General features: G+C 40.8%; 1 protein-coding gene across 1 annotated transcript in view; it reads left to right on the forward strand.

The window, feature by feature from the left end:
* Positions 1-19604, forward strand: part of PAPPA2 (pappalysin 2) — a 329773-nt gene that overhangs the window by 275379 nt on the left and 34790 nt on the right. Inside the window, exon 20 of the mRNA XM_005690911.3 lies at positions 13447-13518. Coding sequence (XP_005690968.2) covers positions 13447-13518 — 72 coding nt within the window. The remainder of the gene's footprint in view (positions 1-13446; positions 13519-19604) is intronic.

The following is a 19604-nucleotide window of genomic DNA, read 5'->3' on the forward strand; positions in this document are numbered from 1 at the left end:
ACACAAGCTTAGTTGACCTGAGGCATGTGGGATCGTCCCACACCAGGGATCGAACTCATGTCCGCTAATTGGCAGACAGATTCTTAGCCACTGGACCACCGTGGATGTCCCTCCTCTGGTTTCTTAACTACTTTAGCTCCTGACTCGTAGTTACCTTACCTAATACTGCTGGCATAACTTACTGAATTCAACATCCACACATCTGGTCCTTCTGAAACCTTGGTCCTCAGTTCCATAGCCTCCTCTGATCACCTTTACCTCCCTGACTTCCTCTCTCACACGCCTTCCTTGGCTCACTCTAATCTTGCTACAGTAGCTCTTGGCTGATTCTTGAACATGCCAGACACATCCCACCTCAGGACCTTTGCCCCGTGGTCCCCTCTGCCTGGAGTGCTTTTCTCCTGGGTATCTTCATGTCCTGCTCCTCAACTTCCTTCAGAAATGTACTCAAATGTTGGGAAGGCCTCCTTTGACTACGCTATCTAAAATGTTAACTCCCCTACACTTTTGTCTCTTTTCCCTCTTTTATCTTTTTCTCCTTAGGACTTATCATGACCACGCATAGTATATATTTAACTCATTTATCTTATATATTAATCAGTCTCTTTCTGCCACTAGAATAAAAAGATCAGTGAAGAATTATGGTTCACTACTATATCCCAGATCCTAGAATACTACCTACTATGTAGTAAGTGTTCAATAAATACTTGTGTGAAATGAATAAATGAAAAAGAGAAAGATGGAGAAGATGGTAATACATTATTTCTTCTTAGAATGGGAGGATGGGGATATCAGAAAGCCTGGGAGATGGCTTGTTTTATTAAACTTTCTAATAAACAAAAACCTTAGAAGTTTGTTCTTGCAGAGTCACCAAGACATAGACTCTAGAGAGGTACCACATTTCATTTGGAAATCATTCTCAGATTGCTCCCTTTAACTCACAGGCTAATTGTGCTGTGTTATTAGCGAGGATGTGTGTTAAAGCAGGAGGATAAGGGACAAATACTTAAGTGTGATTCAGGGGTGGGGGATGGGAGGAGTGTGACCCTATCAATTCAGTCACTCAACAAACACTTATTGGGGCTTACTGTGTGCCCTAGAACTATGCTAAGTGCTGGGAATATGAAGAGGGAAAAATGAGAGTCGCTCTGTTTTCAAGAGTTACAATCTGGCCATAAAAATGAACGTTTATAATAATGCAACATGAGAAGTGCCTTGTTTGTGGTAGAGAACTATAGGAACACCCAAGAGGAAGCAACTAATTCTCCTGCTCAGGAACTCTGGGCGGGGTAGGGGGGAGGTTGTGCATTGTCGTTCAATCATGTCAGACTCTTTGGGACCCCATAAACTGTCATCTGTCAGATTCTTCTGTCCATGGCGTTCTCCAGGCAAAAATACCAGAATGGGTTGCCATTCCCTTCTCCAGGGGATCTTTCCAACCCTGGTCTCTGCAACCCCTGCATTGCAGACAGATTCTTTATCATCTGAGCCACCAGGGAAGACCTTGGAGTTGGGGAAGGAGCAATAGACCAGGAAGCTTTTTCTTTGGGTCAGAAACTATGATCGAAGGGAACATTCTAGTGGGTAAGAAGTTCTGTGTGTTTGCAACCAGAGTATGTACTGTGGTGAGGGAGAGGGGAGATGGGAGCTAGGTAGATGGGATAGGACAGAGGCAGGTGGACGAGACCCTGTAGTGCCTGGTGAACTCTTGTGAGGATGTTGAACCCAAAGAGAAAACTGCACCAGTGGGAGGGACGTGGGGAAGTCCAGTTGGAAGTGGAAAGGAGAAAGCCAGAAAAACACCTTGCCTGGTTCTCCCATCCCCTGTCCTTTCTGGACTTTCTGTACCATTTCCCACAATCTGTTGTGAAGGTTTAGCTGGAATTAGAATACCTGAAGAAAGGACTTCTGCCTCGTGTTCCTGGAGTGCCAGACAGAGTAGCCCCTGTCAGTCCCTCTAACTCAACTTACGTGAAAGACTTCTCTTTCTCTATAAACAGCTAAAGGGGGAAAGGCTTGGAACTTTTACAATCCATTTTCTCCACCTGAGAGATGAACTGCTTCAGGAACCCTTCTACACTTACTGTAGCATCTGCCCAACAAGGTATTTGATGAGCATAGTCGGTGGATTCAGGGTTTGTGAGACCAGAGTGCAGGCCTCCGAGTGATAGGGGTTCTTCCACTTCCACTTTCTGAATGGGACTTCAGAAAGAGCAGTTCACTTTTCTTCATGAAGACAGCAGAGACTTGATTATTTCCCAGCTGGAAAACAGTATCTTCTGTTTTATTAAAACCTTTCCTTTCTCCACTGTCCTTCAGGGGAGTCACTATTATTTATTTACCTCTATTCCAAAGCATTTTGTTCATGTTTATATTCCTACTTCCTTTTTCAGCACTGGGCAAATTGTAGGTGTCTTATAAATGTTGGTTGAGTAAGCAAAGAAATTGCTATGGCATCATTTTCTACTTTGGAAGTAAATACATATTTTCTCCTCAAACTGGGTATGTTGCTGCAGCTTCCTACAGTTATATATAATTATATCCTTGTCAATTGCAAGTTGCAAACCCCAGAGAGAAAATGCAGAATTTATTTTCTTCTTAAGCCAAACATCAAACGTTATCATTTGTATCACTGCATTTATCATGACTATGGTCTAGTAAGTAAATTCCTGGTTTTGGAAAATAGGTTATCCAAGCACAATTTTGAGGATGATAACATCTAAGGAACACTGTAGATCTTGGGATTAAAAAAATTGTGTTTAAAAGAAAAGTTCAGTTTTTGTTCATAATCTCTGCTCTTCATGAGCTATATAATTTTAGGCTGCTTAACTGTTCTGTGACTCCATTTCCTTGTGTGTAAAATAGGTATAATACTTAACTCGAAAAGTTAGTATGAGTATGAGATGAGAAGCATATGACTAGAATTTAATTTTGTGATTGATGCATAATAATCTTTCTTGGTTGGTTGTCATTCCTGCTGGAGACAAGCTGCTTCTCCTCACTTCTGCCTGCCTCTTCTCATCTGTAATGACACACCATGCTTTTTATAATTTGGAGACGCAAGTAAATAATGTAGTGGTGGGTCACAGTGTGCAGTATGGTAGGCAGCACCATTACTTTAGTGGCACCCTTGAGACTTGTGTCATATTTCTGTGTGAAAATAGAGTGAAATAATTAAATTAGCTGCTTCCAACACTGTAGTGGAAGAATTGAAGTAACTCACCAAATGAACTTCATTCTTACCTTGAAAGAGTAATTTGTTCCTAAAAAAACCCCAAAGTCAGAAGTTCAAAGGTTGAAAGCATAATTGACATTTCCTGAATCCCCAAATCAGTATTTTTTATGCCAAAAGGAAGCCAAGGGTTAATCCAATGTTAATATTCATTATCATACAGTCGCTAACCACCATGCTGTTACCTGTACTCTCTCAGCTCTTTTATAGATATAATGAAATTAACAAGGATTGCTTACAAATGAAGCTTACATGGGATGCTTCACCTTTAGGGAATTGAAACAGAAAAACAAGAAAAAGTCAATGGAAGCACAGGAGACAATGATGAGGTTATTACGCTTGTGTTCCCAGATCCTCACAAATGAGATTATGCACTAACCACAGATGACCCATAGTGTCTGCCATTTTGTGGCATTCAGTGGCTCTTGAGGGGTGGGAGATCTAAGCCTGTCCTCACGTCATGCGAGTGTATGTTCCTCGGTTCTTGGTCTCGTCACAACAAGGTTTTGGAGTGACGGACATTAAGGCCCCCTGGGAGTGTCACAGCTCTCAGGTCTTGGATAGACCGTGTTACAGTTCTCAGGTCTCGAAAGGACCATGTGATAGCTCTTAGACAAATCAGTGTTACAGCTCAGTGTTACAGCTCTATTTTATTTAGAAGATAGCAGGAAAATCCATCTCTGAGGCGTGAGGGCACATCGATCCAAAGACGCAAAGAGAAGAGCACCCCAGCGCAGGGGTTGCGGGGAGAGAGAGCTAGCTTTGGCTCCTCTTTTTATATGTTTTTCTCTCCCTGGGCCTGTCCTATGTAGATTGGGCCAGCCAGGAGTGTTGTTTGTTTTATCTGAGGTCCTCACTCCAGTCCTCGAATCTTCTTTTGTTCTATTTTCGCGGGCTTTTCCCTTCCTTGTCTTTTAGCCACCGCCATCTTGGACTCCTTTTCCCTATTCTACCTACCTAACACTCACAAAGAAGTGCCTATTACACCAAAGCAGTTGTGTTAAATGAAAATCTTCCTCAAGTATCGATTTATCTTGAAGGATGTTCCACATTATGCTCAATCTTAAGTTTTGGTGTCCTTTAGAATCACTTGGGCAGTTTGTAAAGGGAGCAGAACTGTCTTCCCCTCTTCAGAAAGGCTCACAATGCCTTGGGGTATGTATTTTTTAACAGGCACCCTAAGTAATTCCCGTGTAAAACTTTGCAAAACACTGCTATTATAAAATAAAATACTGGCAACATAAATGTTTTAAGTAAAAGCATACCTATTTGGAGCCTGGCTCATTTGTTTAGTAAATGATGATCTCCTATTACATGTAAACCCCTGCTATCTCCCATACTTCAAATACCTGGTATCTGGCAAGACAACAGAGCAGTGGATTAAATTGCATCATTTTCTCTAGTCTGCTTCCAATGATTTCATTCTTTGTAATAAAAATGATGTCTTACATTTGGATAACACTTTATTGCCTGCAAAGTTGTATATATAAAATATATATTTTAGATATTTATAATTTCATTTGAATCTTCTCATAAACCAATAAACTAGGGGGAAAAGATTTTATTATCCTTATTTCACAGACAAATTAGATATTGTCGGATTATCTGTCCAAGTTTGCACAGCTTTCAAGAATTGGAGAGAGCAGTGCAACCAACTTTTCCGACTTTAAGTTCAGTGATTTCCCCTGAATCACCATGTTTTCTGTAGTCTGGTGTACATTTGGGTTACTTTCCCCATCAAGTAGAAAAGAAGTCCCTTGTCACAACCGTGAGAGCCTCCTCGTTCCCACACTTTCCTTCCCTCCCTGTGAAGTCTAATAAAATAATTTGAGAGGTATTTCCCTATAGTACTGCTTTTCCTTATTGTGAGTTGGTTTTTAAAGAACAATCAAGTAAACTTTTCAGGTAGCTATAAAATTTGTGTACCTGTCTTTGGGGATTCTGCTGGATTTTACTCCTGAAAATGATACCTGAGTCCTAGAATAATATACTTTTCATTAAAGGAAGAATTTCCAAGAACTTGGGTAGTAAGGGATTTTGATGAAAAACAACTCCAAGTGGCAACTGTCATAAAAGGAAGAGTGAGGCTCTCCTGGGTTCGAATACTATTTGACTTACCCCTTGGAGCCTCTTCCTGCTCAGCGGCAAGAATGGGGATTTTATCCTGTCTTGAAGGTGAAAGGTTGCTGCTGAGAGCAATGGCAATGGCAATGGCACCCACCCCAGTGTTCTTGCCTGGAAAATCCCACGGGTGGAGGAGCCTGGGGGGCTGCAGTCCATGGGGTCGCAGAGTCGGACACGACTGAGCAACTTCACTTTCACTTTTCACTTTCATGCACTGGAGAAGGAAATGGCAACCCACTCCAGTGTTCTTGCCTGGAGAATCCCAGGGACGGGGGAGCCTGGTGGGCTGCTGTCTATGCACAGAGTCGGACATGACTGAAGTGACTTAGCAGCAGCAGCAGCAGTGACTCTGGAGGAGAGGATTTCGATCCGGGGTCAGAGACAAGGTTTGACTACTTAGAGCTTTTTGTGTAGCAAAGGTTTATTAAAGTGTAGTAAAGATAGGGAAAGCTTCTGACATAGACATCATAAGGGGACAGAAAGAGTGCCCCCTTGCTAGTTTTAGCAAGGTGTTTTATGTCTGTTGGTGCTGCTAATCAGATAAGAGAGACAGCTCAAGGCTGAGGGAGTTTCACCAGGCCTCTCTCCTATCATATGCATTTTTGAGATAGGATGGCGCAAGGTGTGTCATCCGCACCCCTCCCCCACCAATAAGATTGACATGAATACTGGTTTATTGAGCCATTATCAGCCCAAGGTTTGAGAAAAGAAAAAGAAAAGCTAGCTTTAAGCAGAACCATTTTGCAGAAAGGGCAGATTCCCAAGCAAATACATAGTTTCATTGACATAGCTTAAGCAAAATATTTCCGTAAGAAAAACGCATTGGTTAGCCCTAGGCAGAACCAGGTATCATCAACACAGAATTAAAAGAAGACTCTTTTAATTTTGTGTAGAGAAGGAAAAACAAAAACAAAATCTTCTACCACTTGCAGTTCATTTCCTTTTGCCACTTGGGGACCTCTGACCTTCCTGCCTGTTACCCTCTCAAAGCGTTGCTATAAAACTTCAAAATAACACTTTTGCAGTGTTTTTCAGTTTCTTGCACGTAGTTTAAAATTATGTAAAAATGGAATTTGTGTTCACTTAGTACAAATCTCACCTTTGGAAATTTCCTACATCTATGAAAAGATATCACCAGCTATCTATAAGAAAGAGAAATATTTTACAAGTTCTATCCTTTGCTTGTTAGTGTGTGTGTGTATGTATAGACTGATGTGTTAGGCCTTTTTTTTTTTTTTTCTGTGCCTTTTACAAATGAGGCTGGGAAGACAATGGTGATTCAGTGCTTCCTATTGGAATACCTCTCACTAAAGAAGCAATGTCTAATGGCTTGATTATGAGTTTGAGAAGAGAGTAAGGATGAACATGTACTATTATGTTATGTCTAAATGTTTCAAGAGCATTCTGGCTTAGGAAACGTGAAATAAGGATTTGAAATTCCCAAATGAGCTGTCTGAGCCTTTGCTGTTGTAATAACGTCTTTCCTCCTTCACCTACTATGTCTGCGGACATAGACTTTTCTATAATGATGGCGTCAGCCATCATTGCAGAAAGAGAGGACATCAAACAAAAAGGCTTCTTGGTTGTCAAATAAATTCCTGCCAGTCAAAGTGACTGAGCAGTGGAATCTGGCAGCTAGGCCAGACAGGAGCAGCCAAGTGTGCAGTCAGTGTCGCCGCTCATATCTAGGGGGCCTGAGCTAAGGGTATGGGAAGAGCGCCACGTGGACTTCCACTGAGAGCACTTTGTGCTTTTCTCATCCCTGCTTTCCATCTTCTTCCTTTCCCCTTCTTCCTCTTTTCTGTCACTCTAAACTGTAAGACCAAACTGTAAGAGTCTTAGAGGTAAGAATGATGTCTTACCTTCATCCCCATGTGTGCGTGCCAAGGTGTTTCAGTCGCGTTGGATCCTTTGCGACCCTATAGACCAGTAACCCACCAGGTTCCCCTGTCCACGGGATTCTCCAGGCGAGAATACTGGAGTGGGTTACCACGTCCTCCTCCAGGGGATCTTCCTGACCCAGTGTCTCTCACCTCTCCTGCATTGGCGGGCGGGTTCTCTACCACTCATGCCGCCTGAGAAGCCCCACCTTCATCTCTAGACCTCCTCCTCAATGCAAGATTCATTTCACTTGCTGCTCAGAAGGCAGTTGCTATGTGAAACCAAAGAGCTGGAAAAAGAATGGCTCCCACCCCTCCAGAGCCATTTCTCATGGCAAACCTTTGGGTTTTTCCAAAAAGATACCCACTCCAGTCTTCTTGGGCTTCCCTTGTAGCTCAGCTGGTAAAGAATCTGCCTGCAATGCAGGAGACCTGGGTTCAATCCCTGAGTTGAGTAGATCCCCTGGAGAAGGGAAAGGCTACCCACTCCAGTATTCTGGCCTGGAGAATTCCGTGGACTGTATAGTCCATGGGGTAGCGAAGAGTCAAACACAACTGACCAACTTTCACTGAGTGACAAAAAAATATTAAGATTAATTTTTTATTATTGTCCTTAATCACTGTGTCTAGGGAATGTTTTATTACATCTTGTGACTTTCCTTTCTAAAATAGGAAAATTGGCATTTTGACTTACCTTATAAAGAAGTGGTCTTTTGAGAACCAGATTTCATGGAGAGATTTTTTTAAAAAACACATAGTATGGCAATTGTTTGCATGTAAATGAATTTTTTAAAAAAATGTTTCTTTCTGAAATACAAAATAATCCATCACAACAGCTCATTTTCACTATTGGTTTGTATCATAAATTCAGTTCTCTCAGACTGGATAATACTTTTTTCCAGTATATCATAATTAGGAATTATTTAATATATCATAATTTAGTATATCATAATTAGGAAGTCCAAGTTAATGACATTTTCCTGGGGCTACACTCATTAGGTTTGCAAAAATTCTCAACACTGTGGAATTCCTCTCTCAACTTCTCAGCTCATCAAGAGAATTGCTCAGTCAAAACAAATCTTATAATTTCTGACTTTGTTTTCCCAAGTTGGTCCCAGAAGGATTAATAACATCTTAAATAAAACCAAACTGTTTTAAGAGAAAGAAAAAAGCAGGAAGAAAAAAAGACAGAACCCTTCAGTGGCATAGCTCCCTACTATTTGGTATCACCCTCCTGGTGTCCCCTTGTCTCCTAATCCTTGCCCTCCCCCCACCTCGAGTGTCCTCTTGAGAGGTGCAGTTATGAGTAACAGCCCTAGTGATGCTTGCCACACACCATGAGAGAACAAATCCTTCAGATGTGAGTCATGCAAAGATCTTTGTTCATCTGTTTTAAGCATGGAATTGTTCCCTCTCTGCTTGAGTAAGTCTCAAGCATCAATTTCCTCTTCTCTGGAGAAGAACAGACAAGGGGGTCTTGGAAGATGAGGGAAGAGGAACCAAAAGCCTATTGCAGGGTAATGTGCTATGGTCCAAATAGATATTCAGAATAACATTGCATTTTATTTAGGGCTGCATACATATATAGTATTGATGATAAGGAAATCATCACAAACCTGGGCAGGAGCAGAACTTTGTGGCCTGATGTGATTAGTTGCCCATTCTGTTAAGTAACTATTCCTGATAAAAAAACAATTGAGCAATTTTTTGTTAGACCTTAATGTTGGCTAACCATCAGTCTTGTGACTTTCAGCAACAAATTTAAACACGCAACAGCCTTCAAACAGCCCTATGACCTTCTGAATAACCCTAACCAGTTTCCCTTCCCCTCCTCCCTCCCTCCCCTTCCTCTCTCTCTCCCTCCTTCTCTCTCCCCCTCCCTCTCCCTCTCTCTTCCCCCTTTTCTTCTCTCCCATCTGCTCTCCCTTTGTCCTTCCTTCCTCTCTTCTCTTCTTTTCCCTTGATTTTTAAAAAAATTAAAGTAGCTCAATCAAAAGAAAATCTTTAAACTGGTTTTCTCATGAATCTTTTCCTTTTGAAAAGTTCAAAACAAATCCTTGGCGCTCAATTGTTCACAATTGACTCATCTGAGAAGTGGCTTGCTAATAGTGTAACAGCTATATAATCATATACTAATGTGTAGAAATAATCATTTAAAATGTCAGAATAGTTGTTACCAGAAGGGAGAAAGGAAGGAAAATGATGTTAGAGGGACACATATAGGGGACTTTAACTGAACCTCTAATGACTTAAACTCCGGAAGCACGTAAAGTGAAATGCTATAATTTGATAAAGCTGGGCAGAGGGCATAAGGTTATTTTTTCAATTATTCTCCATAACTTTTCAAATACAATATATAGGATTATAATTTGTCAAAAAAAATATTCCAGGAAGTAAGAAGATCATATTGAACTGTTAAAAGATAAATTGAGACATATTATGAAAGGTTTTAAGAGTTTATAGGAACAAATCTCAATTTGAATTAGACAATGCCAAACTGAAACTGGTTAGGAGTACTCCACCAGGAGGTGTTGGGGAGAGATTTGATTATAGAAAATAGGCAAAGAAAGTAAGGAAATCATTGATTGGTTATTGCTTAAAGCCTAATTGATTGTCCTTTGTTTTCAGTTTCATAACCTTGAGGCACTGATGGGCTGAGATTCCGGTTTGATTCCATAGCCCACCATGGCATTTAGAGCCATCTTAGCATAATGACCTTCTTGTTTAGTTAATTTAATATACCTCACCAGGAGCTGGCCCTTCTCTACCAGCTTCTCCCCAATTTCCCTCCTGTTTCACATCCGTCTTTCAGCTCACCACCCCAAATGTGCACATAAAAATGTAGGACCTGGAAAACATTTGAAATTTTCCGCCAGTTTTAATTAGTAAGTAGTTATTAAATTAATTCTGTATGCAGATCTTTTCTTATGAGATGAATGCTTTTCATAGGCCAGAAGATAAAAGCAAATCCTAAAAATACAGCATCCTATTTAGTGGTTGACAAATACTTAATAAAGATTGTCTCTCTCTAAGTCACTGAGATAAGATTATGAGTCGGATACAGTCTCTATTCACAAGGCTTTGCAGTCTACAAAGCATGAGACACAAGTACCAGAAACTATGCAGTTTTTACAGAGATTAAAGAGGTTGCCAGTCTTAAGAAGGTTCAGTGTTAAAAGAGATTCAGTCTTAAGACTGAATCATAGAATATTTTACATCATTAAATATTTTAAAAATCATTGAAATGGTTATTGTCAGTTCCACTATCATGAGTTTATTCTACAGATGTGGTTGCACATGTATGAAATGATTTATACATAAGCCTTGTTTGTTAGAGCAAAAGACTGAAAATAACTTAAATATTCATTAATATGAGTGTGATTAAACTAGGGTACATCCATGAAAGGGAATAATATGCAATCAATAGAATGCAGGATCCCATATACCATAAAATGAACAGAACACCAAGAAACATTATAAAGTGAAATCAAGTAGGACAATCAGACAATAATAAAATAAAGCACTAAATAAAATTGCAGTATTTTATAATCTGTGTGAGGAAATAATTTAATATACATATGTATATTCATAGACTATCTCTGTAATGATATAAAAAAGAACAAAAAATTGGATGGAAGAAATTGGGTAGTTGAGGAACAGATGTAGGAGGGAGATGTGTATCCTTTAATGCCTTGTATATTTTATATAGTGAACATGTATCACATAGTAATAAAATTAAGTTATAGAAAAATACTAAGATGTAGGGGAGTTCCATGGTTAGGATTCCAGGCTTTCAATGTCATAGCCTGGGTTCAATCCCTGGTCAGGGAACTGAGATTCCACAAGCCACATGGCACAGCCAAAAAAACAAAAAAAATACAAAGAGGTAAAAAATAAATTGGAAGTAATAAGAGAAAAGAGCACTGGGGAAAAAGAATTAAAAGTAAAGACAGACTCTTTTCCTTCCTTTTTTTTTTTCCTTTGCAAAATATGGTTAGAATTTTTCAGTTTAGAAGATCAGTGCTCCAGCCTTTATGAAGGTGATGGATGAAGTAGAAGGTATGAAGGGCATAAGAGAAACTGATCCAGTCAGAGGGTTCTGGCAAGTTCTAGCTATAGTCATCATGCGAGGATGCTAAGGCTGAGTCTCCCTTCATTTAGAGAAATTGATGGACTTCCAGCTGCTTCCACCCGCAAAGACTTTGAGCTCTCTGAAGCAGCGAGGGGACTGATGAATTTTCAGATCTCTTGTGTTCCCTGGGGAATCTGAACCCTAGCTACTGATAACGTTTGATATGAATGACTGACTGACTAAGGTGTGACCTGGGGATCCTTAGTGAATTCAATGAACAAAAAGGAACAGAGTTGCCATGTATTTGCTGTTCAAACTATTGTGTTTTGCCATTACCATTATCTGATGATAAAACATTGGGGAAAAATTCAAAAAGTTCAAAAAAAACCTTGAATTTGCTGCTTTTAGGCAACTATTTCCATAGAATCGACATTGTTTTAGGTATTATAAGTAATCCAGAGACAATTTAAAGTATACATAGGATGTTATATGCAAATAGTATGTCATTTTATATAAGGGACTTGCACATCCTTGGATTTTGGTATCTGTGGAGGTCCTGGAACCAATCCCCTGTGGATATCAAGTTATAACTGTATACATTTGATAATCCTTCTTTTTTTTTTAGCACAATAATAAGTTAAGCAAAGTCACCTTCTATATTATTACAGTATAGAGTTTTGAATATCAAGGTTTTTTAAGATTTATAGTATTTATTTCCTCTCTTGGGAAACTGTGAAGGAGGACTTTTAGTTTATAGTAACATAACTCCAGAAAAATACTGCAGATTCCCATTTTCATAACTGACTGTGAGGTATATATTCATATACCTGCAGGTTAATATATGAAAATGTCTTTAATCTGATTGCTGTACAGTCTTAGCATTCTAGAATGTATAATTTTCAATTACTAAAGGTACTATTTAATGTAAAACTCATGTCTCACAGTGCATTTTTTTGTATGGTTTCCCTGAATTTCTGTTGTACTGAATTTAAAATGTGCATACGAAGGTCTGCAAATGGGTGGATCCGTAGCCGGTTATAGAGAGAATCTCTTTTTCTCTTTGAAACTTCTCATGGGACTTCTTTTCCTGAAGCGTATCTTTTGAAAGTGTAAAATGCAAAAATTAGAAGGAAAAAGACCTCCATGAAGATGAGTTGTTATTATTCACAAAGAGCAGATGACTGTTTGTTTAAACTCACATTAGCAAATGTCCATTGGGATTTAGAGGGAGTCACCAGTGTTTTAACAGGAACACAGGAACACATTTTTACACTCTCGCCAGTCAATGCTGGTGCCATTTTGAGTCCCAGTGTCGGGGTGTTGTTGTTGTTCAATCACTAAGTCATGTTTGACTCTGTGACCCCATGGACTGCAGCACGCCAGGATTCCCTGTCCTTCACTATCTCCCAAAGTGCCCCCATGCTGGTGGTGTCACGTTAAACCTCTATGTCCAGTGTGTAGACCCTCTTTCATTTCTCACAGGGAGGGGATAAATGGTTCTAAAGAGTTGCCAAGTGCTGTTTGGCCTCTACTCCTCTCTTGGGCACTCACATCTAGAGATCTAGGATTTCTGAAATCCACTTTTAGTTCAAGGCTCTTCTTATAAAGCTCTATTTCTCAGCCTTTAAAACTCCATTGGTGCCTCCTGATCAACACAGCTATCTCACAATTTCTTGCAACATTAAAATTTCAAAACAAGTGGGACCAGTATTGTGCCTAGAGCCAAAATAAAGTCATTTTAGTATTGAGGATGCTTTTTAAAATTTTTTATGTATTTTTTAATTGAAAGATAATTGCTTTACAGAATTTTGTTGTTTTCTGTCAAACCTCAACATGAGGATGCTCTTTTTAACCACACTGACATCACTCTGGAAATTTTAATAGCTCTGGGAGGGTGAAGACAATGAAGAGGATGAAAACTTCCCTTTGCTAAGAGTTTCTACCTTGGCTCCATCCAGTTGGATTAGCAGTTTCAAGGGAAGGACTGGACAGCTGCCTTTGACCTCTTCATACAGCCCAACTGGGGCTCATTCCTCCGGGAGGGGTTGGGCTGAAGGAGTAAGTTCAGAATTTGCCCCTCCTCTCACTGACCAGGTGTCTCAGCTTTGGTTTTCTGTTCTTTCCCTCTTCCGTTTCAGAGTGTCATGTGTACCGGACGGCGTCAGTGGCACCCAGACCCCCTCCTGATCCACTGCATCCAGTCCTGCGAGGTAAGGTACTCCCCCTCCCTCAAACCCAGACCAGCGCTCTCTGCTCTGCTCAACTCACAGAGATTTGAGTCCTTCTGGTTCAGTATCTTGCCCTTTCTCTGCTCCGATGCCCTCTGCTCAGTCTCTTACACGTAGCTCCATAATCCCCAAGTTACAGATATTAGGATTTCTGATTTTGCCTTTTTGTTTTTTAAAGCAAAATCTCTAGGGTTCCATTTTAAATGACTTAATAAAAAATAAAGTTAAAAGCAAGTCAGAATGATTTATGGTTTGGGGATTCTCTAACTGGGCCTCACTGGAGCTTAGTTAGATCAGAGTTTTGCAGCTCAGTGGCCCACAGACAGGGGTTTGGCCAGGGCAGTGTCTTAAAAACAATTTTGTTTTGGTTGCTAATGCTTAAAAATTGGGATTTCCACATAAAATTTATAAATGTATAGGTAACATTTTACATACACCAAATAAAAATAAATATAAAATCTGTGCAAAGATTTTTCTCTTGAAAAACAAGAATATCTAGCAACTATGGCAACAGTTAACTGGATCTGAGTGGCAGCTAGAATGCCAGAAGGGCCGCTGCCCTCCAGTTCAGCACTGTCCTTAGCAGTCCCCATAGCTTCCCATCTCCTGGGCTTCTCTCACTGACATCAACTGCCGGGGTCACGCAGGCGGCTGTTTGCAACCTCTGAGGAGGACCTGTAGTCCACTGGTGATTAACCCAAACTAGATTTTTACCGACTCAAGAAATCCTGTTTACTTCTTCATACAGGGCATCCCCCTACCAGTGGGGAAGTTAGGGGTTTGTGAATTCCTTCACCAGATTAAGAGAAGTTATTACGAGGAAGAGTCAAGAATGAGGCAGAGCCTTGCTTACGGACCATGACAAAGGAATCCTGACATGGATACACACACACACACAAGTCCTCTCACCCAGGGAATAGCCAGTAACAAATACAAGTACTCTAGTCTCAGTCACAACAGCCTTTGTTATCCAGACCTCTCACTGGAAGTAATTCAGCCACTTAGCAGCAACGCGCGCTAATTCTGGCTGCACCTCGAGCGCCAGAGGGAGCTGTTTAACTGCCCTTGACTTCAGCACCCTCCCGTCGTACACACCCAACTCTCCATGCTTCTGTATCTCTGTTTCTCTGGATCTAATTCTGGGAAACTGGGATCTATGTGAGGCCAAAGAGGGGAAAAGGGTGGGGTTTGAGACAAAGAGAAAACTGGGTGGAGAAATGATGCCAGTAAACTCGCGTCGGGAGAGTGCATCAGGAGAAACGCTAGCTCGGAGTGTGCTTTGTCATGGTGTCGGCCAGCAAAACAGCTCATCTCCTGCCATCATTAGAAAAACAGATGGCAGTGGGGTGGGGAGGAGGGGGAGTGACTCATCCCCCAAGCAGGGGGTAAGAAGGGGGAAGAAGGGGCCAGGGAAGGAGGGAGATAAACAGACAGAAGACTCGAGAACTGGGACGAGATCAAAGGTATCCTGAGAATTCCCTTCTGGTGCTTCCACGCATGATCGCAAGAGGGAGGGTAGACAGCAGGCCCTGGAGCTGGCTTCGGTGTTTCCCAGAAGGTTACAACACAGAGCTTTCCCCATTTGTCCTCCCTCCACACTGAACCCAGCACATGCTCTGGTATCCAGAGCATCCCAGTCTGCTCTCAGCTCCTTTGCTGATGAGATGAGGAACAAAACTGTGTTCCCTCTTATGACCCCCCACCACCCAACTGCTATCATGCACAGCTGAGGATTGACCATCACACGCCTGTTGGTACCCCCACGCCAGGGGTTCTCAAAGTGTGACCCATGGACCAGCACAATTGGTATCATCTAGGAACCTTCACTTTCACTTTTCGCTTTCTTGCATTGGAGAAGGCAATGGCAACCCACTCCAGTGTTCTTGCCTGGAGAATCCCAGGGACGGGGGAGCCTAGTGGGCTGCCGTCTATGGGGTCGCACAGAGTCAGACACGACTGAAGCGACTTAGCAGCAGCAGCAGCAGCAGCAGGAACCTGTTAAAAATATCTATTCTCAGGGCCCATCCCAGACTTATTGAATCAGACGCTCTGGGGGTGGGGCCCATCAATCTGTGCTTTTTATTCTTTATTTTTTTAATTAATTCCTAATTTATTTTTTAATTGGAAGAAACTTGCTTGTCAATGTTGTCTTGGTTTTTGCTGTACAGTAATGTAAATAAATTATAATTATGTGTATATATATATGTACTATGCTTAGCCATTCAGTCATGTCCGACTCTTTGCAACCCCATGGACTGTAAACCTCCAAGCTTCTTTGTCCATGGGAATTGTCCAGGCAAGAATACTGGAGTGGGTTGCCATGCTCTCCTCCAGGGGATCTTCCCAATCCAGGAATTGAACCCATGTCTCCCACATTCCAAGCAGATTCTTTACCATCTGAGCCACCAGGGAAGCCCAAGAATACTGGAGTGGGTAGCCTATCCCTTTTCCAGGGGACCTTCCTGACCTATTGTAGCAGGGAGGGTTTTCCTCATTTTGTGGGCTGATGATTGAAGTGAGTGGTCAATGCATCCATGAACACATAATACTGTCAGATCATATAAGTGTTATCTTCTGTCTTTTTTTCCCTTCCTGCTTCCCTCCCTCCCTCCCTCCCTCCCTCCCTCCCTTCCTTTTCTTCTTTCCTTCCCAAAAGTCATATTTATGAATTCTAACAAAATGTACAGTCCTAGGTTCCACTTAAATTAACAACATCTTGTTGTCTAGGGAATGCAAAGGAAATAAAGGCCACACTTCCAGCCTCCTTTTGGATAGAAATAATTAACTTACTTCCTGTAGGATAATTAACATTGAGTGCCCATTGACCTAGATTTTGGCTCTACTTTTTCTTTGAGCACGTACCTCTTGCAAGTTCATTGTGCTTCCCAGCAGCACCCGTTTTGGCTTACAATTTCTAATAGTCTCTCTTCAACCTTTTGCTAGTTCTTGTAGAGTTGTGCTCTTTCTTTTTGGACGAAAAGGGAGCCATCCAGGAGGACAGAAAAGCAGAATGATGTCAGAATTAGGTTCAAATTCTGAGTCTACTTTTGTTAACTGCGTACAGTATCTGTCTGGCTTTGTCTCAAAACTTCTGTGAGAATCAAGTGAAATAACTGATTTTAAGGTGCTGTTAAGTTGCATGTAATGTAACATATTTGTTGCAGTATTGGCTAAGGAACAATATACATCAACGTGTAAGGATGAGATCTTATTGAAACAATATATAAATATTAAGACTCAAGAAACAGTTCACACACCCATAGTCTTATGAGTATTATTATATACTGAAGATGGCCATGGTTAATTGATGTTCTAGAGGCTTCCAATAAACTGTAGAAAACTTTTAAAGAGTTTTGGGGATATTTGAAGTAAGTTTCTCTGGTCATGCTACTGTTTCTCCTATAAATTCTTATACATACTCTTGTAAATGACTGTCATCTCACTCATCACATTATTTCAAGATTATATGACAGGTCCATCCTTCCAACAATCTGTGAGCTCCTAGTGATGGATGTGTGTTATTCCCTTGAAAAGTACAGGCCTAATTCTTCAGTGACTCCTGCTTCTTCCCCTTTACAGGCAAGCAGAGAGAGTTGAAGATAGAATTTGACTTTGAGAGTCTCAAATTGAGAACGATAGTATCAGTTTTCTGAAGAGTAGCATAGTGGAGAGAAAGGTAGGGAAGGAGTAGAAGGAGAAGGAGAGAATACAACCCTGGGATGCTTAGAATCAGAAAGCCTTGCAACGAGGGCAGCCTGGAGGAACCGAAGGAGGCTGTCAGGGGTCTGGAGGCAAGCTTCAACTTCAGTTTCATCCCTTAGTACATGCTTCTTGGACAAGTCCATTAACTTTTCTGAATTGTTTCCTCAGCTTTACAATTAGATGGATACAATTTATCTTTTAAACTTGTTGGTCAGATACCAGGTTCAGTAAACAATGAAGATGGACCCCAGGCCAGGTGTCATTTGGGGCCTTCAAAGTGGCCCCAGAAGAATGTAGATCATGCTGATTTTTCAGAAATAACTGCAAATCTCCCTTGTTACTGGGGACCTTTCCCTTCTGTATACATTTTGATCTTGATTATACCCATGAGCCTTTCTCTTAAAGAACTCCAGTTCAGATTTGTGGCCTTCTTGGTTAGCCTTGATTTCTTATTCACTGGCTGCATTTACTTAAATGTAGGTGGGCAGTTGTATTGTTTTTACACATTTGGTAGCTGATATCAACAATGCTTCCATCACTAATTCATTCCATCTGCTCCACCATTCCTTAGATTCTTTCTTCTGTGTTGTCTTGGCCTTCTCTCTCCCTTTCTTTTGTTATTCGTATTCCAGATGATAGCCCTGTTAGCTGTGTCAATGTGCTTCAGAATCACTCATGGGCACTGTCTGGGTTTCCTGCTGTACCTCTTGGATGTGGGGGCCTATATATAATACATGGGTAGAAATAATGGCATAAAAATCAAGTGTTTATTGCACCTTTTCTTCTTTCCCAAACTTTAAGCCCAGAGGGGTAGAGAGGAGCTAGAATCAGACTAAAATGCCTCTTTAAGGAGATGTGCAATGCCGCTTTAAGGTGATGTGCAATGCCCCTTTAAGGAGATATGCTTTATACTTGGGTGCAGAATGCCTGCCTGCAGATCTGAATGAGATGATCAGAGAGGGGGGTGGGAGAGGGTCACAGGTTAGCCTGCATGTGATAAATACCCAAGAAATAAGTGATTTTTATGGGCTTCTATCTGATGTGTGGTCCTTCTGGACTAAGGTTTAAAAATATAAGCCTTCACTTGGTCCCATAGTAACCCCCATTCAGCCATTTTTTTCTTGAACTTTTATCCTTTCTATCTGTATGGTTTATCTCTATTACTGTGCTTTAGTAATGCCTTTTTCATCACTAGATAGTCACAACATTTTTTTTTTTAATACATGCCCAAAACTTGATCTTTGAAGTGTGAACTCATGGAATTGCTACTAATCTTTCTGACAAAAAAAGAAAGAAAAAGAAAGAAAAACAGTCAACTGAGTATGTCTTTATAAATTCCTTATTAAAAAGAGAAAAGTGAGTCTTTTTGAGGATACCTGTATTCAGAAAACCAAATGTTCCAACCCAAAGTTTATCAGTCCAGGCACTGTGTGATTGCAAAGTTGTTTAACTTCTCTTTATTTCCTCTTCATTGATATTTTGTTATTTAAATAGCAGCCAACAATTAAACTTCTCTTCGCCACATTTTAGCTGTTTACAAACCAGACATAATAATCAACCCCTCCCTTGCTTCTCAGAAGACAAATCATATGAGCTTACTTTTCTTTTACATTCTTGCCAAGTTCTTCAGTATCTGAGTGGAAAGGAGTTAATTAGGGTAGAAATAATAATGACCTAGCAGCCAATAATGAGTATAGCTACTCCACTTCTGGTAGGAATTGTGTGGGTTCACACAAATCTAAATCCAAATATGTGTTAGACGTGCTAAAATCCAGAGAAAAAATGAAAATTAGCTTACACTGGAACTGTCTTCCAGGCTCGCTGGCTGCCAAACTCCAGTCCCCTTGAGATTTATTTGTGAATGTCTCTGCCAGTTTTGTGCAATCTCTGCACCAGGCTGGAGATCTGGGCATGGCTTTAGGTTTGTCCAGAGTCCCCTTTGGGTCCAGGGCTTGACTTTAGATCCTCCAGCTGAAATCTCTGAAATTGGACTTCAAATGTTAATTAGGACTAGGTTTTCATATTGAAAACTAAAACCATTGTGTTTTCCCCCCTCTGCTTTCCAAAAACAAAAAAAGAAAGAAACATTAAAAGCACAACCATGCAAATTATAAAACCTCCTCTGGATTAGCAACATTCATGAGAATTTATGTTTGTCTAAGTCTCCTGCAGAACCACGCTGTGACAGTCTGATGGGCTTTCTACATTTTGCTCCTTTTGTCTTCTCCAGCTTCCTGAGTGGGCCACTTTCTCACTCTTTTGTGACATAGGCTTTCCCTTTATCTCTTCCAACCACACCCGTTTTCTGATTTACTTTCCGCCTTTCCTTATTGTACTGCTCTTTTGAGTCTTCATTTGTAATCCAG

The sequence above is a fragment of the Capra hircus genome, chromosome 16 (assembly GCF_001704415.2).
Source record: "Capra hircus breed San Clemente chromosome 16, ASM170441v1, whole genome shotgun sequence".
Classification (NCBI taxonomy): Eukaryota; Metazoa; Chordata; class Mammalia; order Artiodactyla; family Bovidae; genus Capra; species Capra hircus.